We start from the raw sequence: 25575 nt of genomic DNA, 5'->3' as shown, positions 1-25575 counted from the left end.
TGGTGCCAAGTGCCCTTGGCTAAAGATGGCCTCCACAGAATGGGGCAAGTGCCTAATCCAGTGACCCTGTCACCTCCATGATAACCTTCCTGCTGGGAGTGCAGTCTGACAGCAGCAACACAGAGGGGATGGAGCAGGAGCAGGCTGTTGGTGGGAACAAGCCGTAAGGGGGCTTGTCGCTGAAGGGATGGTACCTTTATAGGGTCACAGTCTGGCCCTCAGATTCACTGGGCTGGAAACTCCATCTTAAAAGTGTCCTGTAAGTGAATAAAAAGTGGAGAGGTTGACTCAGGCCCATTCCACACATAAGTGAAAGATAATGGTTAGTGTTTATTGATCACCGGCTTTGTAGCCGGCAAGTACTAAGTTCATTCACTCATTCAATAATCACTCACTGAACTCCTAATATGTGCTAACCACTGAGGATACAGCAGCAAAGGAAATGAGCAAGGCCCTTGCTTGACCCGAGGACGCTCACATTCTCGTCGTATAGGATGCTATTAATAAACAAACGAGCAACTGTTTAATGGGCCGGATGGAAGTAGTGTTACGGTAAACGCTCAATAAATACGAATGGAAAAAGGTAGTTTCACAGTGAGGTCACCTGTCCAAGGTCACATGGTTAATTCAGGACGTAAACCCAAGGCTCCAACGCTCACGCCAGTCATTATCATCCATCTATCTGTTCAACCAATATTTACTGAACATCTGCTGTGTGTTAAGAATTGCGTCCTAGAAGGTTCTCAGCCACTGCACGGCCAAAGAGCTAAAGGCTACTAGACTCCGTCCACCTCAGCTAAGGAGGTACAGCCGTCTAGATGACCACGACTCGCCTAGCCCCGCCCTCAAAAAAACCGGGCATGACGTAGTGCCAGGACTGGACTTCAGACAAGCTCCCTATGAGCCCTGCCCATCTCCGTCGTAGTAACGCCCACTAAGAACCCACAGAGGCTTCAGAGGCGACCAGAAGCTTCTTTCATCGAGACCCCAGCACCGGGGCCTCCCCATCTCCTGCAAAGGGTCATACTGACGTCACAGGCAACACGACCGAAGTGTGGTCACTGCGTCAGGAGACCTCCCCATGCTCTGCCTCACCTTCTCCTCACCTCTGGACTTGGTGAGCGGAGTCTGGAGCCAGATATCTGCGGCCAGATTCTCCGACCCTTCGCGGACCGTAGAACTCACCTTCTTAGTTGTCCCGAGTAAACTTCCGGGAGGCGGAAAGCGCTGCGCGCGCATCCTCAACCTCGGGGAAGGACAGCGCCCGCGCAGGCGCCTTTGGCTTCCGGACTGCTCTCTGGCAGTGCCAGTGAGGGATTATTTCCTCATCGCCCACCCCCATTCCACCTTCTCTTGGACGTTTCCTGTTCTACTGCGCATGTGCCAACCTGGAGCCAATGGTAAGGAGGGATGAACTACGGAGCATCTCTCCGCCTATCAGAGAGGGGTCTTGTTATTTCCCGCCTCAAACTCCGCCCTTTACTTCCAAGCGTCTTTTCAGGGATTTCCTCCTCAATGCGTGTCCCTGGCAACTCCCTGGCTCCTTCAGGCCGGAGTACGCTGCTTAGGTTGTCCTTTAACTGAGTAAAAACTGGACTGCAATTCCCACAGGCTCCCTGGTCCCGATTTTGTTCCTCCTCTATTTCCTAGAGTGCTCAGCGGCCGGAGACGAGTGTGGATATAGGAACAGAAGGGGAGGAGTCAGCACAGCCTTCTGGGAAACCGAGTCTTCCCTCTGGCGCGGGGGCTCCTGGGTGGAGGAGCTCGAGGAAATTCTCGCGGCGCCGGAAGTTGTTACGAGGCGCCAGTGGGAGGAGTTGGGTGTGCGCCTTCCTCCGGGCGGGAGTCTCTTCTGTTAACTCGACGGCGGGCTGTCTTCAAAGGTGAGGCGGCGCTGCGGGGGGGGGGGAAGCTGAGTGCCCCCGGGGCTTGGGGCTCGGTCCTTCCTGAGGGATGACGGAACGCCCACGGGCCCATTTCGGCGAGGGGCGCGCCTTCTGGGAGCGGTGGGTGTCCATGTGGGGTCTTGACCGCTCTCTGTGCAGAGCCTGTTTTCTGCCGGGCTGTCGCTGAAATGGTTTCCAGTCCTCACCGGCAGCCCTGAGAGGAGAGGGTACATTTTATTTTACCTTCGAGTGAGGAGACGGAAGCCGAAGGAGGGGTTGGGTTGCCTGAAGTTGAAGCCGGGCGGATCTGGCCGGATGAACGAGTGGGAGGAGGGCAGAGTAATTCACATTGAGCTCCTGCTGTGCGCCAGGCTCCGCGCGGTGCTCGGATTCCCTCCTGTAATCGCAGCGGCGCCGAGCGCGGCTCCGTCGGTTGTATCGGCTCCCTTGGCACCGGGAGCACTTCGGGAATCACAGTTTATCAGAGTTTGGAAAGTTAACAGGGTGCTTGTGGCATCGTTAGGCAACACCTCAGAGGTGTCTGGGGCAGTTCTTGAAGTCGATTATTTCTGCCGGGAAAGGCGTGAATAGTCACAGTATATACAGCCTGTGGCAATTCGGGTCCTGTTTTGCTGCCCGTGTATGAATGAATAAGGTTCTGGTTTTCGGAGCTTTTTGTGGTTTTTAGAATTACAGCCGCGGGGCTGTGGGCTGTTGTACTTGTCCCATTTCGTACACGTGGAAGCCACGGTGAGAGCTGGCTCTGGTCCCACACTAAGAAGCAGGAGTTCTCAACTCCAGAGCCCCAGATTTGTCAGTCCTGTAATTGTTTGGCCCAAGTCAAGGCTGGGTGACCTTGAGCTTCACATGAGGGCTCCAGTTTCTTCTGTCCCCAGGCTCAGAGTCTATGAGATATGGACAGAATGTGACTTGGAAACTAGACAGAGGTCTCAAACTCAGATGTGTATGAGGGAGGGGCAGGGAGATAAGGAGGGAACTGCCTGGAGGAGGACTGTGGGGCATCAGGGAGCACTCGCCCCATATAAGGGGGAGGCAGCTTTAGGCCCCAACTAACAGCTTTGTGGGAATAGACTCAGTGGACCAAATCCTAGGATTCTGCGGAGACTGGAAATTGATTTTTTTCATTTTTATTTATTTTAGAGAGGCGGGGGAGAGGGAGGGAGAAAGTCTTAAGCAGTTCCATGCTCAATTTCGCAGTTTTCAAGTTGAGACTGCTTAAAAGAATTTTCTCTCAAAACCTCCTATCTGACAACAGTGTGGGCAAAAAACCACATCTGGGCCAAATTATACTCCCAAGTCGAGGCTTAGCCTCTGTCATGTGAGGAAAATCACTGTTGAGTAAATGTTAGCATTTACAAGCTTACCACATTGCCTTATCTACAGTGAAAATCTGGAAAGCCCGGAAGATCATTTTTTCCATAAATTTTGTGTCCAGACCTGACCAGAACTGCTGGGTTTTATGACCTTTAATTATCCTACCTAGAGAGAATATTTATCCCCTTCACTCTAGAATTACTAAGGTGTTCAAGTACAAAATGCTGTCTGACCCACGCTGCACTGTGATTTTAATGAATATATAGTGTGTGTGTGTGTGTGTGTGTGTGTGTGTATTCACCTTAAAAATCAGAAAATTTCTTGGGGCGCCTGTGTGGCTTGGTTAAGTGTCCAAACTTTGGCTCAGGTCATGATCTCACGTTTCGTGAGTTCGAGCCCCATGTCGGCCTTGTGCTGACGGCTCAGAGCCTGGAGCCTGCTTAGGATTCTTTATCTCCATCTCTCTGTCCCTTCCCCACTGTTCTCTCTCTCCCTCTCCCCCCTCCCTCTCCCTCTCTCCCTGTGTCTCTCTGAAATGAATAAACATTAAAATCTTTTTAAAATAAAAATGAAAAATTTCTGATTTTCAAAGCATATCTGTCCCCAGAAGCTTAAGAATCGTGGACCTGACATTAAATCATCCTGCTGCTTTGTGCTACGGAGTGTTTTCATCACTCTGTAGATACTGTGCCACTTAGGAAATTCATAGCAGCTACCAACGTGTACCCTATGGTACAAGGGCACCTGGGTGGCTCAGTCGGTTGAGTGTCCGACTTCAGCTCAGGTCGTTGGAGCCCTACCTCTGGTTCTGTGCTGACAGCTCAGAGCCTGCTTCTGATCCTCTTTGCCCCTCCCCTTTATTCTCTCTGTTTCTTAAAATAAGTATTTAAAAGAATAAGCCCTATCATGCAGTGTTTTGTATATTATGGGTCATGAAAATAACTCACTGGGCAGTGGCCATAATTTTTTTTTAATGTTTATTTATTTTGAGAGAGAAAGCACAAGTAGGGGAGGGGCAGAGAGAGAGGAGAGAGAATCCCAAGTAAGCTCCAAGTTGTCAGCACAGAGTCCGATATAGGGCTCAATCTCACAAACTGAAATCATGACCTGAGCCAAAATCAAGAGTCAGACACTTAACCAATTGAGCCACCCAGGTAACCCTGGCCATATGTATATTTTTTTAGTGAAGTAAAATGAAAGAGACTAGAATAGAAAAGATCCCAGTACATTCTACTTGGTAAGATTCAGTGTTGTTTCATGAAGGTTTTGTTCTCATTACGTGTGTGAATGAACAGTAACGGTATATGTCTTTGTTACTGTGGGTCATGGTTTAAAAAAAAAAAGGTTGGAGAAATCTTGCTACTGTAGGAAAAATAGTAAAAGTTTTGGAGGCCAACTCACCTGGACTCAAATCCTAGAGGCAGTAATAGAAATCCCAGAATCTCAGGGTGCCTGGGGAGCTCAGTCAGTTAGGCGTCCAATTTTGGCTCAGGTCCCGATCTCACGATTCATGAGTTCCAGCTGCACATCGGGCTCTGTGCTGATGGCTCAAAGCCTGGAGCCCGCTTCATATTCTGGGTCTCCTTCTCTTTGTCTTTCTGTCTCTCAAAAATAAACATTAAAAAGAAATCCCAGATTCCTCATCCCAGGGGTCCTGTTCGAGAGACATTATGTCTGTCAACAAACGTTTAAAAAGTGCCTGCTGCACGTCAGGTCGTGCTGTGCTGAGACCCAGCAGTGAGCAAGACTGAAGGTCCCGCCAAGGTGACAGACCTTAGTCACCACCTCTCCCAACCGTGTATTTACTGACTGTAATACCCGTGGGCTGTGAAGCACAGTGGAAATGAGGGGCTTGGAGTAAGTCTCAGTCAGCACAGAAGTGTTGTTGTGATTCCCGCAGGGAGACTCCCATTCTGACCGATCCTCCTGCTGCCGGACATTCTGGGGGCTCATCCAGCATGGCCAGGGAGCCAGCCCTAGAAGGAAGGGAGACTTCCTCCCGGCTCCCTTGTCTCTCCTGCAGCTCTGCCAGCCAGGAATGTGGAGGGGAAGGAGAGGGATCCTAAGTGAGAACCCCGGCCACTGAGTCCCGCTGAGTTCCAGTTGGCAGCCACCAAGGTGAGTTGAGGGCCCCTCGTCCTGATCAGTCACACCCTGAGGCTGCATGGCTGGCCTGCCTTTATTCTGGGCTCACTGTCCTCTGCTGACCCCCCCCCCCCACCGTGATCCTCTTATATTGTCGCTCTCCTGCTCAGCACCCTTCTGGGAGTCCTTCCTGCTTAGAAAGTAAAATCCAGGTTTCTCAGCCCTGCCCTGCAGGACCTGAGTCCTGCCGCCTTCCACAGCCTCTCCTCCGGTTCCCCCGCACAACCAAAACTCCCGTCCTGGCCTGGTGGTGAACTGTGCTCAGCCGCCACCTGGTGCCTAGGTCGCTCAGTGGGTTAAGTATCCTGCTCTTGATCTCAGGGTTCTTCTGAGTTGGGCTCTGCACTGGGCGTGGAGCCAACTTTTTTTTTTTTTTTAACTGTTTACTTATTGTTGAGAGAGTATGCAAGCGTGCAAGTGGGGAGAGGCAGAGAGAGGGGACAGAGGATCCGAAGTAGGTTCTGCACAGAGAGCCCAATGTGGGGCTCGAACTCAGGAACCATGAGATCATGACCTGAGCTGAAGTAGGACGCTTAACTGACTGAGCCACCCAGTCACACCCCCGGGCGTGAAGCCTACTTAATAAGAAGAGAGAGAGAAAGGAAGATGGCATCGAGAAGACACACAGACGCCTCAGGCAGTCGTACAGCCCAGAGTGGACCCGGCACCACCTGTGAGGGCTCCTGCCCTCCCCCTCCTCACCCGGAAGTCGTACTGCGTCTAAGCCGCTGCTTACCAAGCAGTGTCCAGAAGATGTGGTGGGCAGAGGAGCAGCCAGGACACAGCGACAGGAAGCAATCGCCACATCTCCGACGTGGGAGCTGCAGGCAGGACCATGGGGGAATAAGGAGGGCAGGAGGGTATGGCTGGGGACTAAAACCCTTCGCGGTCACGGCAGCTCCGTGCGGGGCGTGGGCCTCGTGGGTTCTGATCCAGACAAGCCAGCCGGCAAGACATACCGCTGAGCCTAGAGCAGGCAAACCGTGGAGACAGAAAGCAGAAGCTGGTGTGGGGCTGGGGTCGGCGGGGAGCCGGGAGGTGGCGTTTGGTGGGGACAGAGTTTCAGTTCTGCAGGATGGACTGAGTTCTGGAAGCAGATGGTGGTATTGGCTGTACAACAGTGTGAGTATGTTTAGTGCCACTGGATGAAGTGGCCTTTTTTTTTTACAATTAAAAAAAAAACAGTGGGGGAAAAAACCACCATTGAAATGTCAGACGAATCTGCATCCAGACTTTGCATATCGTCCTGGCATTCAGTGACATTAAGGAGTTATACCGTTAATCCTGAAGTTTTCACAGGTGAAATCAGATACTGCCTAGGAGTAATTTTGAAATATTCCCTCCCAACCCCTCCCCCTTCTAAAAAAAACCAAACAGGTGGGGAAGAGGTTTAATGAACGAAACAGACCAATTTTTTTTAAGTTTATTTAATTTTGAGATGAGGGAAAGCGTGAGCCGGGGAGGGGCAGAGGGGGAGAGAGAATCCCAAGCAAGCCCTGGGACATCAGCACAGAGCCTGATACAGAGCTTGAACCCACGAACCATGAGATCATGGTCTGAGCCGAGATCAAGAGTTGGACACTTAACCGACTGAGCGCCACAGGTGCCCCCTAACCAGACCAGTGTTAACAGGGACAGAAGTGAGGTGATGGGCACATGGTGGTCTGTCACGTGCAGATCTCCACTGTGTGTGTGAAAATTTCCATAGTAAAAATTTAAAAAGTCTTGAATGAACACTAAAAAGCAAAGGCCCAAGTAAGCAGATTTTAGGGACAGGCCGATGTGCATTGAAGTCCTGCCTGTGTGACCCTAAGGGGAACTCCTGTCCCCCTCTCCAAGACGCCGTGTATCTTGCCTACAAAACATGGCGATGCCCGGTGTCATCTCAGGGCTCCCAGGAGATGATTTTTGTCAAAGGCCTCATACATGGAGGGCAGGGTGCACCAAGTAAGCTACTGGGTCCATCCCTGACCCCAGGCCCATGGTTACCAGCAGTGTGCTATATTGCGGGAATTTGTGACCCACAGGGATGTAGCCATGGACTTCACCTTGGAGGACTGGGAGCAGCTGGGGCTGGACCAGGGGGACCTGTTCTGGGACACGGCGCTGGACAACTACCAGAACCTTTTCCTGCTGAGTGAGTGTCCGCTCCAGCCCCGGGGCCCAGTCCCTGCTCTGCTCTTTGGCCCCTCTGACCCACAGGATAAATTCTCGGCTCCCTAGTGCCTCAGAGCTGGCATAATGTAGCCCAGCAGGGCTGCACTGCCACTGGCAATGCCTGGTGACCTTTTTCATTGTCCGCACCTGGGAGCAGGGGTGTGGACCTGGCATCTAATGGGTAGAGCCCAGGGTCGCCGCTGCGTATCCTGGATGCAAGGGCAGCCTCTACAGCCAGGGATTATCTGACCCCAAATGTCAGCAGTGCTGAGGTTGAGAAAGCCCATCAGCCACACCGCCTGCTGCTCTGGCCCCGTCAGCACTTTTCCCTTCGTCCTTGAGGGGCTGACACTCAGGGTCTCTGCATTTGCCTTCCTGCCTCCAGCCTTCCCTTTTTTAAGACTTCTTCTGCGACCTGTTCCCAAGTCCTCCTCCCCCGCTCCGCCAACCCAGCACTCCTGCGCGTTCTAACTGCCCATTTTATGCTCTGCCTCCCTCTGCTGGGACGGGCCGCTTCCTGAGGGCGGGGACTCTCCACTGGTGCGAATCGCTGGTGTGTCCCCGGTGTTTAGGACTAACGGCTCCTGCCACGGGGACTTACTGAACAGTTGCTCAGTAAAGGAACGAGGAGCAGGAGTTGCCGGGTGTCACGCTGCATCAGCACTGAGGACTGGCCTTCAGTCTTGCAGTCACCCCACAAGTCCGACTCCCTGTTTTGACGGTCCCTTTGAAATCGAGGTCCGAGAGGGGGAGTCACCTTCCCAGCTGCGCGGGGGTTCCCAGAGGCCCCCTGTGTTCAGTGACTTAGGAGGAGGGGACTTGCAGGAGTCAGCATGTAGTCGTACTCACGTCCATGACGTCCTCCAGAGAAAGGACACGGCACGGGCGGCAAAGGGGAGACCAGAGCCCTCCCTCTGGCTGCGGTCCCACAGGGTGCGCAGTGGGGGCGCGAGTCATGTGAAAGGTCTGCTGGGGGCACTCACTGGAGACTCAGCGCCTGCAGCTCTTATTGGGAGCTGGTCACACAGGCGCCCTCTGCCTGGAATGTACCAAAATTCTAGACTCCCAGCCGGACAGTGGGTGTTCAGCATTACAGTTGAGGCACAGGGGGCCCCTAGTACTGGTTTGGGCATGCCGGAACCCTCCTGAGATCCAGGGTCCCAGACAGCGGCCCAGGGACAGCCTCACAGTCTTTCTAAGCTCTACTGAGGGCGTGTGCTGCAGAAGCAGCTTCGGGCGGCTTGGACCTCAGCATTCTTTCTCTAAACAACACCCCACGGTAAACGCACATCTCCCTTGAACCCTGCACACACTCGTGTGTCTATCCACGTGCCGTATCAGCTTCCTGGGGCTGCTCTGACAGACGCCACAGACGGCAGCGTAAAACAACACGTTTGCTCACCGACGGTTCTGGAGGTCAGGAGTTTGAAACGGGTGTGAGCGGGCTGCAGTCGGGCCGTTGCAGGGCTCGTTCCGTCCGGAGGCTCTTGTGCCTTTGCTCCTTCTTGGCGTCTAGAAGCGCCTGCATCGCTTGGCTCGCGGCCCTTTCATTTTCAAGCCAGAAGGTGCTTTTCCTTCACTGTAGCACGTCCCCACTGGGATTAGGGCTCTGCTCCCTTCCTTGAGCAGTTTGCCGAGGGCAGAGAGCAGGCATGTCCGGGGTCTGGAAACCCAGCATGTTCCACGGAGGCCTCAGGCTCCATGGCTGGATGAGTCAGTACGTGCCTCTCCACCTGGCAGACTGCCCTTCCCTCAAGAACTGTTGCAAGTCCTTTGTATCCCCAGCCCTGGCTTTCACAGCTCTGATCACCCTGGATTGTGACGACGGTCCCTCTCCTCCACTGGACTGGGAACCCTACAGGGAAGGCGTCCCCGGAGTCACCCGGAGTGGCACTTGGCCCTCAGGAGCTGTACGCTGGATAAAGCACTGAATCGTCATGAGAGCCAGAAGGTTCCCGCTGAGCAGCCCTGGCCCTTTGTGTCCCGGCTGATGACAGCACTCTTCTTTCCCTGCAGACCCCTGCAAACCCAAACTGACCTGTCCAGATGGCGGCGAAGAGCTGGAGGCCGTGGCCAGGGAAAGCCCAGAATCGGAGGGCCTTGGTGAGTGGGCAGGGAGGGGGCAGGGGCTGGTGGGACATGGCCCTTTGTCTGCCCTCCATCTTTGGAACTTCTGTTTGGACCCCAAACATCCAGACGTCTTGACCCTGGACTAACGCACTTCACTCTGCCGCGCGCTGGCTTCTGTCCCCCGGCCCGGCAGGGGTGAGAACCCTTGTCTCGTGTCTGCCTACCTCTGTGTTCAGCACGTGGCTGTCCTGGTGCCCTTCCTCTGTCCTCTTTTCGGTCCTTCCAGACTTAGCAGGAGGTGGCCTTCATGCCGAGTCCGTGTCTCCACCTTCCTGCCCTGTGCCCGCTGAGCACCACACACCCCCAGTCTGTTTCGCCCTTGTCTGCACAAGTCTGCCCCAGAGGGCACAGCCCAGGGCTGCCTCTGCTAATAACTCAAGCCCAGGCCTGCTGCAGCCAAGAGCATTTGTTCTGCTCTGTCTAGGCCGCGGTTCCTCCAGAGGGGACAGGTGAGGCAGGGAGGGTGTCACACTAGTTGACATGTCCCCAGCGGGAAAAGGCAAAGACAGGGGCCTTGCCTGGGGTGCGGGTGACTTTTCTCATGGTTACATCGTTAACATGAGACGGGCCCCTGAATCAGAGACCACAGTGTGGTGGCTGCGTGGCTCAGTCCGGGCCTCCACCACCCACCCAGTCATGGTGTAGCTGCGTTCTAGGCTCGCCTCTCATGAGCTGGCAAACATGGACCCTCTGTAGCCTGGCGAGCACCCTGGTGTGTGTGCGTAGGTGACCAGCATGGACTCCTGCCACCTCAACAATATATGGGGGCACCTGGGTGCCCGGTCAAGCAGTCAGTTAAGCATCGACTCTTGGTTTTGGTTATGATCTCACAGTTTGTGAGTTCGAGCCCCACATTGGGCTCTGTGCTGACAGCATAGAGCCTGTTTGGGATTCTCTCTCTCCCTCTCTGTCCCTCCCCCGCTCACTCACGCTCTCGTTCTGTCTTTCTCAAAGTAAGTAAACAAACATTAAAAAAAAGTATAGGTTGTTTCCAGACACATGTAGCCACACCTTTACCAACCAAATCCATTCCCCAGCAGTTATAATTGTACTGCATTAATATCATTTATATCTCCTTCCCTGTTGAACAGCGTCCTTCTCCAAAAAGTGGGCCATAGCCAATGGGGGTCATGGTAGAGAGTATCTAAGAGGCTCCCCTTCCCTATGGAGCCCCTGCGGCTGCCCAGCTCTCCACTTAACCATCTTGGAAATGGGCTCTCTGTTTCCTGTGATGCCAGTCCTAGCGGGGTCACCACTTTGGCCCCTTCTTCATCACCCCCTTGAGGGACGGGCTTACCAAGGAGCCATCACCCGTTCTCCCTCTTGTCTGTGTTCTCACCCTGCAGCTCCTTACTGTTCACCCCGGAGGACAGGAGACATCTGCACTTTCCCTCTCTCAGACGTGGCTGAAGTCAAGAACTGTCCTCTGGCACAAGACTTCTTGGGAGAAGGACTCTCCCAGGAGATCATGGAGACATTGTCCAAGGATGGCCTCTGGAACTCCAGTCTGGGGAAGGCCTGTGTTGGTGAGACTTGGTTAGATAGTTTGCTGGGAGATCCAGAAAGTCTTCAGAAGTCTGACGTTGTTGCCAACAAGGAAAGTCCCACAGAATGCAGAAGTCCCCAACTCCAGAGAGACCTCGGTCCCGAGTCACTCCTTTCTGTGGGAGAGGATTCTGTGATGCTTGATCTTCCTGAAAAGAGCCCAGCACCAGCTGAGTCTCCGGAACATGGGACAGACTTTGGCTGTGACTTAGACCAGAGCCAGCAGAATCCTGTCCCGGGAGGCAAGAAACTGTATAAATGTAGTGAATGTGAGAAGAGCTTCAGTCAGAGTTACCATCTTATCCAGCACTGGATCATTCATACTCGGGAGAAACCCACTGTGCATCAAGAGTATGAGGAAGGTTTCAGCCAAATGTCTTGCCCCTTTGTGCCCCTGACGACTGACACGGGCTACAAAACCTGCCCACATGACGAGTGCGGGGAAGCCTGCGGTGAGAACACACAGCTGTGGGATCCGAAAATTGACCCTGGAGAAGAACCATGTAAGAATCAAGACAGTGACCCTCCATCAGATCTCGGCGTACAGCCTCCTGAGGACCAGAAACCCCAGACAGGTGATCAGTCCTACAAATGTAATGAGGGTGGCCAGGGTTTCAGCCAAACCTCTCATCTCACTCAGCATCAGAAGACCCACACTCAGAAACACTATGAATGTGCCAAATGCAAGGCGACCTTCAACTTGAGCAAATACCTTCTCCAACATCAGGAGACCCATGCTACGGAAACTACCTCCGAGAGTCAGGAATGTGGGAAGGGCATCGAGCAGAGCTTGCTGCTCGTCGAACACCAGTCTATTCACACTGGAGAAAAGCCTTACGAGTGTGACCAGTGCGGGAGGCTCTTCAGGAATATCTCAACCCTGAAGGTCCACCAGAGGGTTCACAGTGGAGAGAAACCTTACAAATGCAATGAGTGTGGGAAAGCCTTCTACCGGAGCACTCACCTTAATGAACATCAGAGGATTCACACTGGCTACAGGCCCTATAAGTGTCATCAATGCATCAAGAGTTTCAGCCGGCCCTCCCACCTGATTCGACACCAGTCTGTTCATACCACAGGAATGTCCTACTGCTGTGACAGATGCAAGAAAACCTTCACCCATCATGAATACCTTGTCCAACACCAGAAGATGCATGCTATGGAGACCCTCCATGAGTGTCAGGAATGCGGCGAGCGCTTCTTCTGCAGCTCGACTCTAGCATGCCACCAGAGCGTTCACACCAGAGAAAAACAAGGACTTGATGAGAGCGGGAGTATCTTGGATCAGGACTCAGGACGGAGAGAACATTCAGGGATTGACAAGAAGCACTTTAAGTGTAACAAATGCGAGAAAACCTTCAGCTGCAGCAAATATCTGACTCAGCACGAGAGGGTTCACACCAGAGTGAAGCCCTTTGAGTGTGACCAGTGTGGAAAAGCCTTTAGCAAAAGTACACAGCTCCTTCGCCACCAGAACATCCACTCTCGAGCAAGGCCGTATGAATGTGGAGACTGTGGGAAGACCTTCATCCGCAGCGCTTCCTTCACAAAACATCAGTCCACCCACAAGAGTGAGCACACCTTTACGTGTAGTGACTGTGGAAAGACCTTCAGCCAAAGTGCACACCTCTCAGAACATCAGTTAACTCACACCGAGGAGAAGAAACTCTTTAAATGTAGCAAGTGTGACAAAGCCTTTCCCCAGAGTAACTGCCTCACTCAGCATCAGAGAACTCCTGCTGGAAAGAAGTCCTTTGAGTGTGATGAATGCAGAAAATCATTCCATCCGAATTCATGTCTTTCAGAGCAGCAGAGAGATCACACAGGTGAGAAACCCCACAAATGCAGTGACTGTGAGAAAACCTTCAGCCTGGGTGCTCAACTTCTTCAACACCGGAGAGTTCACACCAGGGAAAAGCCTTATGTTTGTCAGAAATGTGGGAAAGCCTTCAGCCAGAACTCGTGCCTTTCTGTTCACCAGCGAGTTCACACTGGAGAAAAGCCTTATGTTTGTTCGGAATGCGGGAAGGCCTTTAGCCAGAGCTCATGCCTTTCTGTTCACCGGAGAATCCACACTGGGGAAAAGCCTTATGTGTGTGCTGAATGTGGGAAAGCCTTTTCCCAGAAAGCAAATCTGATGCAGCATGAGAGAGTTCACACTGGGGAGAAGCCTTATGCCTGCAGGGTGTGTGGAAAAGCTTTTGGCCTCAGCACCCATCTCAATCAGCACCAGAGGGTTCACACCCAAGAGAAAATGTAGCAATGTCGGTATTGTCAGAAAGCCCTCTGCTGCAGGTCTCCGTAGACATCAGCAAGTTCGTACTTGATGGTAACAAGGAGTTACTTAGCAATAAGCAACAAGTAGCAATGCTACAGGGTCCCAGCAGCAGCAATAGGGTTCCAGACATCTAAACACATTCATCTGAGCCCTAAAGCTGAAACTCACACTGTAAGCTCCTTCCCCACCAAATAAATACATCTATTTATTAATAAGGAGCAATTAGAAAATTTGCACACCTGAGTTTCATGAAAACACAGTAATTGAGAGGCTGTGTAGAATGACAATTCAGTGGTAGACTTGAGCCAGTCAGCTGGGTTAAATCCCAGCTCTGCCATGTGCTACCTGAGTGATCCGGGGAGAGCCCTGGGACTTCCTAGGGCCTCAGTGTGCTCATCTGTAAAGGGGCACAATATAGTTAGCTACCTCAGAAGGCTGTTGTGAAGATAAATAGATGTGAAGATACACTTAGAACTGAGTGTCCAGCACATAGTAAGTACTCACCAGATGTGAGCTACAAGTCCTCATGACATACAACAAATAGGTTAAAAAAGGGAGGGAAGAGTTAGCAATCCTCTATTTACTACAGCTAATGTTCTTACTAATACTATGCACAGCTTTCATTTTGAGTTTTTCTCCAAAATGCCTCTGGCTAAGTTTAGTCTCCAAAACACAGCACCTTGCTCTTTGAAAAAATAAAAGGGGTGGGGGGGGTGCCTAGGTGGCTCGGTTGGTTGGGCATCTGACTTTGGCTCAGGTTATGATCTCCAGTTCATGGATTTGAGTCTCATGTTGGCATTTCTGCTGACAGCTCAGAGCCTGGAGCCTGCTTCAGATTCTGTGCTCACTCTCTCTGCCCCTCCCCTGCTTGCACTCTGACTCTCTCAAAAATAATCATTTAAAAAAAATGTTAAGTCTAACTTTCCCTTCCCTCTTCTCTGTTGCAGTATTTTCTTAACTAACCCACAGAAGCCAAGAAGAGTATGTAAACTAACACCAAATAGCTAGAACTTTGCTCTCCTGACTCTAGAACCTCACTCAAGGGACGCTCTCCACATAACACATATCACCTCTTCTTGTAATTTTCTTCCCCGTTTAAAGTTGGTTCTGTGGTATGAGACCTAGTGTGTGGTGGGAGTGCCCAGTATGCGGCAAGCCCTGGCCTGGCTGTGAAACTTCTGGAATCAAAGGGAAGCGGATGGCCCCATTTCCACAGAGAACCACCGTTCGTTGACAAGTGACATCTTAAAATGCCACATTCCCTCCTGTCACAGCAAGTTCTGGGACCGTGAAGCGTTGCTGGAGAGCCCGGGGAGGCCCCGTCCTCCCTGCTGGCGCCCGCAAGCCAGCTGCTCAGCGTCGGCCAGGCCTGTTCTCCAGCTAAGACACCTGGCACAACCATGTGCCCTATTGACGGCACCTCCTCAGCTCTGGCTTTTTGTGTCCCACCGAGTGGCCTGGTCACATGTCTGCTGAAGCACAAAGAGAACTTTCTGAAGACACTGACACTTTTGATACCATTCATAGTTTTGGTGCTAAAGAAGTTTAGGAGTATGTGCTCTGAGTTCTTGAGCCTTTTCAGCCTTGAAACTTGGGTGTCTGGGTGGCTCATTCGGTTAAGCGTCTGGCTTCGGCTCAGGTCATGATCTCACGGTTCGTGGGTTTGAGTCTCATTATCAGGTGAGCTCATGCCCCACTTTGGGGGAGCCCAGCATCTCACCCCCCACCCCCAACCCCTTGCTCACTTGTGCCCACTCTCTCTCTCTCAAAAAAAAAAAACAAAAACCAAGAAACAAAAATCCTTGCATTTTGAGCTCTGCTGGTTGGTTTTGTTGTTGAAACTGGGAACTCACAGGCTCGCCTCTGGGCCCACACCACAGCACGGAGCATATTGGTTTTCAAAGGGCCAAAACACTGAACTCCCTGCACGGTCCCTGCCGTCAGATCGCTGTGTCATCTGGGCGACAGGCCTGTTCTGTACCACAGGGCAGGCCAGAGGCAGGAACCCAAACAGATAAGTTTGTTCAACGAGAGTTTTGACACCAAAGATGGGGGTCAGACGTCCTGTGGGAAATCGGCAGCCACGGCGGGCGGGCTCTGTAACCACTGACCTGTGTGCTGTGGGCCGGCGGAGGGATGACTCGTGTGTATGTGTTGGTTTGCTGATTAAAGTTTTTGAGTTGGTATGTGTCGGTGGCTTTCTTCGGCCTGGTGCTGCGTACCTGGCCAGATGTTGGGCACGCAGAGGGCCCTGTTCCTGCCAAGTAGAAGAGGAGGGCTTATAATGGTAAAAGCTGCCCCGTGAGGAGGGACGGTTGTGTCTGTTTTCCCGAAGCGCTGGTGGGGCACAGAGCACCAGGGAACCATATGATTTCGGCCGGTCTCAGTTACATCATCAGACAACACTTCATCCTAGTGTTCGTTCTCAGCGAACCTGACCGGGGAGGCAGCACGACAGCCTGTCGTTCTCTCTAGTTACAGAAACACAGCAGGCCTCAAGCTCAGACAGTCACTGGAGCTAGAAATTAGTGTCACTTTCCTCCCTTGGTCTTTATTTTAGTCCCTCATCCCACCCTTTCTGTAATGACAGGTGCTAGTTTCCCACTCAATGGCAGTCGTAGAAAGTCCTCTTTAGAAATAAATTGATTTGGGGTGCCTGGCTGGCTCTGTTGGAAGAGCGTACAACTCAATCTCCGGGCTGTGAGTTCAAGCCCCATGTTAGGTGTAGGGGTTACTAAAAAAATACACTAAAAAAGTTACCTAAGTCAAAAAGGGAGCTGACTTAAAGGGGCATGTACGGCACACGTTTATGGCAAGGAATTGACAGTGGCATATAATCGAATATCCTTCTGGTCACCTGAGTGAGGAAACACCCTTAACACCTTGCATCTTCCCATCTCAGGCAGAGCAGGACTCCGCCTCTGCACTTGGGGTAGACAATGCAAGTTTCCGCTGCATTTTACTTCTAGCAAACTTCTATTCATGGCAAGTGAGACTGGCTGTCCACTCACGGTCGTGGTTGAAAGGTTTAAGGGTGTCGATTGAATTAAGTGGGTTGGGAGGGTCCTGGCACAGGCAGCTGGCATCTTGGGCAGAAGGGGGCCACTCTGTGAACCCAGGCAGGGGGCAGTACACGGATGCCTAATGTTGGGTAGATCCTGCTCTAAGAAAACGACCTAGGAGCCCACTGTATAAAAAAGATGAAAGTGGGGGTGTCTGGGTGGCTCAGTCGGTTAAGCATCTGACTTCGGCTCAGGTCATGGTCTCACATTTTGTGAGTTCGAGCCCCATATCCGACTGTGTTGACAGCTTAGAGCCTGGAGCCTGCTCCGAATTCTGTGTCTCCCTGTCTCTCTGCCCCTCCCCTTAAAAATAAATACACATTAAAAAAGATGAAAGTGGATGTGCCTGACCGAAGGGGTATGAGGAACAGCCCCACCCCCACTACTGCCCCAGCCCCAGGGCACTACTGAACAGCTTGCAAACCTCTCTTTGAGAGGAGCTTTCCATGCTCCCTTGAGACAAGCAGGAAGCCCTTGGACATTATCCCAGGCTGGGTTGATCGCTGCTCGGAGCAGCCGACAGAAATCTTGTGGTGCTCCCTGCCAGGGGGACTCCCCCGGGGGCTGGGAAGAGCAGTACTCCTGAAGGAAGTGGCTTCCACCATATCCCACCATGACCCAAATGACCAATCTCCCATGCACCTCATGGACACTGGGGTACAAGATGAAAGCTGTTGGCACCGCTGGTTACAGTGAACGCCTATCACTCACCTTTCGGAGACCCCCCCCCCTTCGCCTCCCCAACAGCCCTGCCCTCTCTTGGCGACACGTGTAGTTCTGTGCCCCCTATATTCCGTGCCCAGTTCTACGCAAAGAATATACAGCCTAGTTTGGGCAATCAGCCGTTCCCTTCCCCGGCCATTGTGATTGATTAGAAATGGGCACCACCTAAGCTGGGCCAAGCACAGTGAATCTCAGAACCTCTGCTAAAGGGCATCTGGGTGGCTCAGTGGTTAAGTATATGACTTGATTACAGCTCAGATCATAGTCCTACAGTTTGTGGGGTCGAGCCCCATGTAGGGCTCTGCACTGACAGTGTGGGGCCTGCTTAGGATTGTCTTTCTCAAAGTGAATAAAACATTTATTTTTTAATGTTTTAAAATTTATTTTTGAGAGCAGGAAAGGGGCAGAGAGAGGGGAAGAAGATCCAAAGCAGGCTTTGTGCTGACAGCATCAAGCCCAACATGGGGCTCAAACTCATGAACGGTCAGATCATGACCTGAGCTGAAGTCAGACACTCACCCGACTTAGCCACCCAGGCACCCCAATAAATAAAACATTTTTTAAAAAAGCATCTGTCTCTTGATTTCTGCTTGGGAGACGGTCTCATGGTTTTGAGATCAAGCCCCAGGTTGGGCTCTGTGCTGGGCGTGCAGCCTGCTTGAGATTCTCTCTCTCCCTCTCCTTCTGCCCCTCCCCCTTCCCCTCTCAAAAAAAAAAAAAAATCCATGGAGCAATTGCTGGTGCAGCCACCTAGAGCTGCTAGGCATGGACGGTAGTGGGTTAAACACTGCCCAGAACTCACGCTCATCTGGAAACACAATGTGACCTTATTTGGAAAGAATAAAGGATTGAGATGAGATCATACTGGGAATAGGGTGAGCCTGAGAACCTACTATGTTGTACGCAGTGCTCTGGGTGCTGGGGACACAGCGGTGAAAGACACGCATGGACCTCGCCATCAGGGTGTCAGGGGCAAGCAGTAGACAGGAGACCTATCAGAAGAAATTATGATACATGCTATGAACAGGCGAGGGGGGCTGAGACAGAAACAAAAGAGCAACTCTGATCAGGAAATATAATAGCTTGAGACCATAAATGTGCAATAAAATGCACATAAATCTCAAGTGCATTGGAAAGATATACAGCAAAACCTTGGTGTGCAGGCATAGTTCATTCCAGAAACATGCTTGACACCCAAAGCACTTCTATAGCAGAGCAAATCTAAGAACCGTTGGCTCAGTTGTGATCATGTGACATTGGGTGTCACCTGCTACTTGTATTGCAAGGCATCGCTCGTTTATCGAGTTAAAATTGATTGGAAACGTTTGCTTGTCTTGCGGGACACTCGCGGACCACATTTACTCACAATCCAAGGCTTTACTGTATTCACATATAGCAGCTGGGGGTTGTCCTACCTGTAGATTTCTTCTTTCTAGTGTTCATGACCATCTGAGTTGGGGTTTTCTTGTACTTGCTGTTGAAGGCATCCTGAAGTACCAGGAGAAACAGGATGAACGCTTTGCTTTGGGTCCTTTTGGCTACTTGAGTAAGTACATTATCTCTGTAGTTTGAGCTATTTTTGAGTTTTCTGTTCCTTGAAACCCAAAGCATCCTTGGTAATATAGTCTTAAACTATTCTCATTTTTTAAAAATAAGTAAACAAGACAGTGGCAAAGACAAGAATAAAAATTAGCTTCTTTCTTTCTTATATTTTGTTTTTATTTTTGAGAGACACAGAGACAGAACACGAGTAGGGGAGGGGCAGAGAGAGAGGGAGACACAGGATCCGAAGCAGGCTCCAGGCTCTGAGCTGTCAGCACAAAGCCCAATACGGGGCTCGATCTCATGAACCGTGAGATCATGACCTGAGCCAAAGTTGGACGCTTAACTGACTGGGCCGCACAAGCGCCTGAAAATTAGCTGCTTTTAGACTAAAAATCCAAGTATTCTACATTAGCATGTTAATACAGGGGTGGGGGTGAGACTTTGTGAAGGGAGTGGGCTAAATGTGCTAGGCAAGGTACATACTACACGGTGGAATATATTAGGAGGAGGGGCTTAAAGATGCTACCCTGCTGGCTTTGAACATAGAGGGGGCCACAAGCCAAGGAATGCAGGTGGCCTCTAGAAACTGAAAATTCATACCATAAGACATGTTTAAAAATGCAGAGGGAGGGGCACCTGGGTGGCTCAGTCTGTTGAGTGTCCGACTTTGGCTCAGGTCATGATCTCATGGTTGGTGAGTTCGAGCCCCACATTCAGTTCTCTGTTGTCACCATGGAGCCCATTTCAGATCTTCTGTCCCCTGCCACCCACACCTCCCCCACTTGTGCACTCTCTTTCAAAAATAAAAATAAATAAACATTGGGGCACCTGGGTGGCTCAGTAGGTAAAGCATCCGACTTCAACTCAGGTCATGACTTATAGTTCGTGGGTTCGAGCCCTGCATCGGGCTCTGTGCTGACAGAGAGACTCAGCTCTGAGCCTGGAGCCTGTCTTCAGATTCTGTCTCCCTCTCTCTCTGACCTTACCCTGTTCATGCTGTCTCCATCTCTCTCTCTAAAATAAATAAAACATTTAAATTAAAAATAAATAAATAAATATTAATAAAAGTAAAAATTCAGATAGAATAAAAATCTAATTGTCAAAAAGTCATAAAAGTACTAGAATATATAGGATAATCTTTATCACAATCTTGGAGGTCAGGAAGGCCTTTCTTAGAATGATAGTAGGCCGAAGAACTAGAAAAGAAAATACAAATAGATTTGAATACCTAAAAAATTTTGAATTCTATATAGCAAAATACATCACAAACACAATTGAAAGAGCAATAACAAACGGGGAGAAGATATTAGTAACATATATGCCAGGTGAATGTGTGTAATACATAAAGATGTGCTCCTATAGATCCATACAAAAAGGCAGCCCAATTAAAAGTGGGCAAAGTACAGAAAAAAGCAGTTCAAAGACCAAACGCCAACAAACACATAAAAGATCATTAATCTCACTATTGAGAGGACATATTTACTTGTTAGATTAGGAACATTTTTAAAAGGCTAATACTGAGTAAGTTTTGAAGAAAGTGGGGGAACGGGGAAATAGGCATTTGTATACCCTTCCAGGAGTCCTGGGAACTGGCTCGTCCTTGTTTGAAGGATTATTTAGCAATAATTATCAAAATTTTAAACGTGGACATTCTATGGTCCCACAAGTTTATTTCTAGGAATTCATCTTATGGAGATATTTTGCACAAGTGTCAAATAGTAAATGTCCAGTGATGGAAAAGAAAATAAAAATAATCTCAGTGTCAATCAATAGGGATTGGTTAAATAAATTCAAGAAACCCTAGTAGGAAGTATTATGCAGTTGTTAAAAATGAGGATACATATATATGTTTTATATACACATATAGGTTTTTTTTGCATTGTCATTATACCAAGTGAAACAGTGAAAAAAGTCACTTCTAAAATCATATGCGTGGGGGCGCCTGGCTGGCTCAGTCAGTAGAGCATGCGATTCTTGATCTCGGGGTTGTGGATTCAAGCCCCATACTGGGTGTAGAGATGACATAAACAACATACAAATCTTTAAGAAAAATATGTGTGTTATACCATACAAATTGTATACTATCTTTATGTGGCTAAATCTTGGGAATGAAGATTTATAGAGAGCCTTAGCTTTCATTTTTGTGTTCTCTGAATTATTCACCACAAACAAGTATTTCCTCAACCACGAAAGGAGTCATACATTAAGAGGAGTACGTGGGAAGACTTTTAAACATGGTAATAGTTACCACGGATGATGTTGGCCAGACGCAGTCCCATCCGCCGCTAGTCAGGATGCCAGCTGATGCAGAACTTCTGGGAAGCCATTGGTCCATGTGGCTGGGTTCCTTGAAACATTCTTTCTTTGACCTATGACCTCCCTGCCAGGATTTCACTTGGAAACTAGAAGGTGCTCAGCCAAAGACTTGAGTAGATGGGATGTTTATAAAAGTCAAAAACCAGGAACAACCAAAATGTTCAACAGGGGATTGGCCAATTCACTGGCTGAATAAACATACACTATGCAACGACCCCCGCCCCCCAACATCTGGCTGTTAAAGATTATTTGATGGCATGGGTAAATCATGATATTTAAAAACAGGGGCCCATGATATAAAGTTAAATAAATTAGAAGTATGCCAAATGGAGCTGCTCTGGAAAACAGTATGGAGGTTCCTCAAAAAATTAAAAATAGAACTAGCCTATGACCCAGAATAGCACTGCTAGGCATTTACCCAAGGGACACAGGAGTGCTGATGCATAGGGGCACATGTACCCCAATGTTCATAGCAGCACTTTCAACAATAGTCAAATCATGGAAAGAGCCTAAATGTCCATCAACTGATGAATGGATCAAGAAGATGTGGTTCACCTACACAATGGAATACTACATGGCAATGAGAAAGAATAAAATCTGGCCATTTGCAGCAACATGGATGGAACTTGAGGGTGTTATGCTGAGTGAAGTCAGGCAGAGGACAGATACTATATGTTTTCACGGATATGTGGATCTTGAGAAACTTAACAGAAGACCACGGGGGAGTGGAAGAGGGGAAAAGTTACAATCAGAGAGGGAGGGAGGCAAACCATAAGAGGCTCTTAAATACAGAGAACAAACTGAGGGCTAATGGGGGTGGAGGAGAGGGGACGGGGGGTGATGGGCATGGAGGAGGGCACTTGTTGGGATGAGCACTGAGTGTTGTATGGAAACCAATTTGACAATAAATTATATTTAAAAATAATAAAATGATTTTAAAAAAAGCAGTATGCTAAATGGTATATTCAGTATACCCCAGATTTATTTTAAGCATATATGATATTAAAAAGTTTTTAAAGTAGCAGAAGTATATCCAAATGTTAACAATTATCTCTGGGGAGCATTGAACTTTGAATAAAATCTGGATTTTCCGGATCTTCTAAATTTCCTATAAGAAGCATGTATTTATTTTTATAATAATAAACATTATTTTAAGAAAGAAATGTTATATATATGGAATGTGCTCAATCCCAATAGGACACAGCATAGCTTCTGAGCCTGACTATGTGGGCTTGAATCCGTCCTCCATTAGCTTATAGCTGTGAGGCTCTGGCTACTTCATCTCCCTGTGCCTCAGTGTCCTCACCTATAAAATGGGATAATACAGCCCTGAACAGGTGGGATTGTTAGAGGAATGAGGACTCATAATGTAGCAAAGTGCTTGGGACAGAATTAGGCACACAGTTAAGTTACTGAAAACAGTAACCACTTTACACGTTTGACATAGGAAAAAATTATGATCAGTGCTCGTAAAAGTGTGGTGGAAATGCAGTCCTCACACCCGGCTTGCCGGATGGACGAGGTCCAGCCCATCTGGAAAGCAATCTGACAAAACACTCCAGTAATCAGGAAAATGACTGGGATCTCGTTCCTGTTATTTCCATCCAGGAATATGACGTGGAGAAATAATCTCCTCTGGAGAGAGGAAGGAAGGATGCAAATGCTCATTATAACACTATTCATAATTGGGGAAACTGGTGAACAACCCATCCGCCAGGGGCTTAGAACACAGCCTACAAGGGGGAATGGATTTGTAAATCATTTCACACATGCCAATGAAATATTAGCCCAAATAACGAGGAGTATGAAGTGTCTGTAGTTACAAAGGACAGTGTTCATAGTATAAGGACAAATCAGAGAGGCCAACATTGTCCCTACACTCTGATCACAATGAAATAAAATAACATTTATTTTAAAATGATATTAGCGGCGCCTGGGTGGCTTAGTCGGTTAAGCGTCCGACTTTCGCTTAGGTCATGATCTCGCGGTTCGTGGGTTTGGGCCCCGCGTGGGGCTCTGTGCTGACAGCTAGCTCAGAGTTTGGAGCCTATTTCAGAGTCTGTATCTCCCTCTCTCTCTGACCCTCCCCTGCTCACGCTCTCTCTCTCTCTCTCCTAGAAATAAAAAATTTAAAAAAATGATATTCGAGGGCGCCTGGGTGGCTCAGTCGGTTAGGTGTCTGATGTTGGCTCAGGTCACGATCTCGCGGTTTCAGGGAGTTTGAGCCCCGTGTCCGGCTCTGTGTGCTGACAGCTCAGAGCCTGGAGCCTGCTTCATATTCTGTGTCTCCCTCTCTCTCTCTGCCCCTCCCCTGCTCACGCACACATGCTCTCTCTCTCTCAAAAATAAACATTTTTTAAAAATAGAAAAACTAAAATGGTTGTAAATATGTGAAACGTATTCAGTATTTAAGCCAACTGCGGATTTTCCATGAAATTTGTAGCTTAAAGTTTCAAAGGAAACTAAAATCATCTAGTGTTTACATTCAGCTAGTTATGTAGCTTGTACCTTAAAGGGTTAATCTTTCCAGCTGTGTGTGTTTTTTTTTTTCTCCTTGAATTTTCAGGCTCCAATTTAATGAATGATCGATAAATTTGAAAAGTTCAAAGGGACCTTATGAAAGATATCAGATGGAGGGGTGCCTGGGTGGCTCAGTCCCTTAAGCATCCAACTTCAGCTCAGGTCGTGATCTCATGGTTTGTGAGTTTGAACCCCAGCTGTGCTGACAGCTCAGAGCCTGGAGCCTGCTTCGGATTCTGTGTCTCCCTGTCTCTCTGCTTCTCTCCTGCCCATGCTCTCTATCTTCCTCGCTCTCAAAAAGGAATAAACATTAAAAAGAAAAAGAGATCAGATAAAGTCACATTCCATTTACACCACCTTTGGGGACGCTGTAAGGTTGAGACATGGGAGAGGGAAGCGGAGATTTTAGAGGGAAGCTCCAAAAATGATCAGAAGCTGTCCCGGCCGGCGCCATCTCTTTGTAGGAAATAGAGAAACCAAAGCTCGCACAACTCGGGGTGAGGGCTCCTTCCGGGGAAGGAGGGGGTTACCGGAGCGGACGCAGGCTGAACCGAAGCCGGCCGCAGGCCCACAGTCAGGCTCCCTTCTCAGGCTTCCCGGTCAGCAGGCGTGCTCTGATCAACGGCCAGCTGTGCGCTCCAAGCCACTGCCTTCTCGAAATCCTCGCGGGCGTAGGCGTCGCGCACCGTGCGCGGCGTCCGGTGTTGAGGCAGGTGTGAACCGCCGCTGAAATCCTCCCCGCGCTCCCTGCGCACACAGCGTCGGCCACCCGCGTGAACCTTCTGGTGTTGAATCAGGTGTGCAATCTGAGTGTAGGCGTTTCCACAGCTGTCACATTCATAGGGCTTCTCTCCCGTATGGATCCTCCGGTGCTGAGCAAGGTGGACGCTCTGGCTGAAGGCCTTGCCGCACTCGTTACAGGCGTAGGGCTTCTCGCCAGTGTGGACTCTCCGGTGCTGAGTGAGGGACGAGTTGTGACTGAATGTCTTCCCACACTCTTTACACGGATAGGGCTTCTCGCCCGTGTGGATTTTCTGATGCTCGATAAGGTGGGTGCTGCGGCCGAAGGCTTTGCCACACTCCGCGCACTCGTAAGGTTTCTCTCCAGTGTGAACCCGCTGGTGCTGGAGGAGGTGGGAGATCTGGGTGTAGGCCTTCCCGCAGGCCGCACACGCGTACGGCTTCTCCCCGGTGTGAGTCCTCTGGTGGCGCGTCAGCGAGGAGTTCTGGCCGAACGTCTTCCCGCACTCGCAGCACTTGTAGGGCTTCTCACCGGTGTGAACCGTGCGGTGTTGAGCGAAGGACGACGTGTGGCCGAAGGCCTTTCCGCACTCCTTGCACACATAGGGTTTCTCGCCCGCGTGAACGCTCTGGTGCCTCATGAGGTGGGAAATCTGTGTGTACGCCTTGCCACACTCGCGACACGCGTAGGGCTTCTCGCCGGTGTGAATCCTCCGATGCTGCGTCAGGGAGGAGCTGTGGCCGAAGGCTTTGCCGCACTCGCGACACTCGTAGGGCTTCTCGCCCGTGTGGACCCGCTGGTGCTGCGACAGGGACGAGCTGTGGCTGAAGGCCTTCCCGCACTCGGTGCACCCGTAGGGCCGCTCCCCGGTGTGGACCGCCTGGTGCTGGCTCAGGGACGCCGCGTGACAGAAGGCCTTGCCGCACTCGCCGCAGCTGTGGGGCCTCTCGCCCGAGTGGCTCTTCCGGTGGCGCGTGAGGTGCGACACCTGCGAGTAGAACTTGCCGCACCGGTCGCACTCGTAGGGCTTCTCCCCGGTGTGGCACCGCCGGTGTTTGAGGAGCGAGGAGCTCTGCGTGAAGGCCTTGCCGCACTCCCCGCAGCGGTACGGCCTCTCCCCGCTGTGGATCCTGCGGTGCTCGGCGAGCGAGGAGCTCTGCGTGAAGGCCTTGCCGCACGCGCCGCACGCGT

The 25575-nt window shown here is 50.4% G+C and overlaps 3 protein-coding genes across 11 annotated transcripts in view; 1 reads left to right on the top strand and 2 right to left on the bottom strand.

The window, feature by feature from the left end:
- The window catches only part of VRK3 (VRK serine/threonine kinase 3), a 34013-nt gene extending 32662 nt beyond the window's left edge, over positions 1-1351 (bottom strand). For 2 of the 7 annotated variants that reach the window (XM_077747021.1, XM_077747022.1), the window contains exons 1-2: positions 1096-1351; positions 195-257 (exon numbers count right to left, since the gene is read on the bottom strand). The gene's annotated coding sequence lies outside the window, so the exon portion shown is untranslated. Of the gene's footprint in view, positions 1-194; positions 258-946; positions 966-1095 lie in introns of those variants that run through there. The other 5 variants (XM_077747023.1, XM_077747024.1, XM_077747025.1 and 2 more) reach the window with 3 other exon arrangements.
- Positions 1352-1485: 134 nt separating this feature from the next.
- On the top strand, positions 1486-15662 carry ZNF473 (zinc finger protein 473). 3 transcript variants are annotated; one of them, XM_077747019.1, is made up of 6 exons: positions 1486-1883; positions 5122-5339; positions 7394-7503; positions 9540-9626; positions 11000-13024; positions 14424-15662. In XM_077747019.1, exons 3-6 carry the CDS (start codon positions 7404-7406, stop codon positions 14432-14434), a joined length of 2223 nt encoding a protein of 740 aa, XP_077603145.1. In that variant the 5' UTR covers positions 1486-1883; positions 5122-5339; positions 7394-7403; the 3' UTR covers positions 14435-15662. The 3 variants fall into 3 exon arrangements, with proteins under 3 accessions (XP_077603145.1, XP_077603144.1, XP_077603143.1); XM_077747018.1 differs by having other exon boundaries at positions 1488-1883; positions 5245-5339; positions 11000-15662; XM_077747017.1 differs by having other exon boundaries at positions 1488-1883; positions 11000-15662.
- Positions 15663-24133: 8471 nt separating this feature from the next.
- Positions 24134-25570, bottom strand: LOC144217533 (uncharacterized; the record flags this gene model as incomplete). Its single annotated transcript, XM_077747139.1, has 1 exon — positions 24134-25570. A coding segment is annotated over one exon (1341 nt), but the record flags the coding sequence as incomplete, so codon positions are not given.
- Positions 25571-25575: the final 5 nt, after the last annotated feature.

This window comes from Crocuta crocuta, unplaced genomic scaffold (assembly GCF_008692635.1).
Source record: "Crocuta crocuta isolate KB4526 unplaced genomic scaffold, BGI_CrCroc_1.0 scaffold334, whole genome shotgun sequence".
NCBI classification, from domain to species: Eukaryota; Metazoa; Chordata; class Mammalia; order Carnivora; family Hyaenidae; genus Crocuta; species Crocuta crocuta.
Note: the sequence above shows the minus strand (reverse complement) of the source record. Positions and strands in the feature narration are given on the sequence as shown.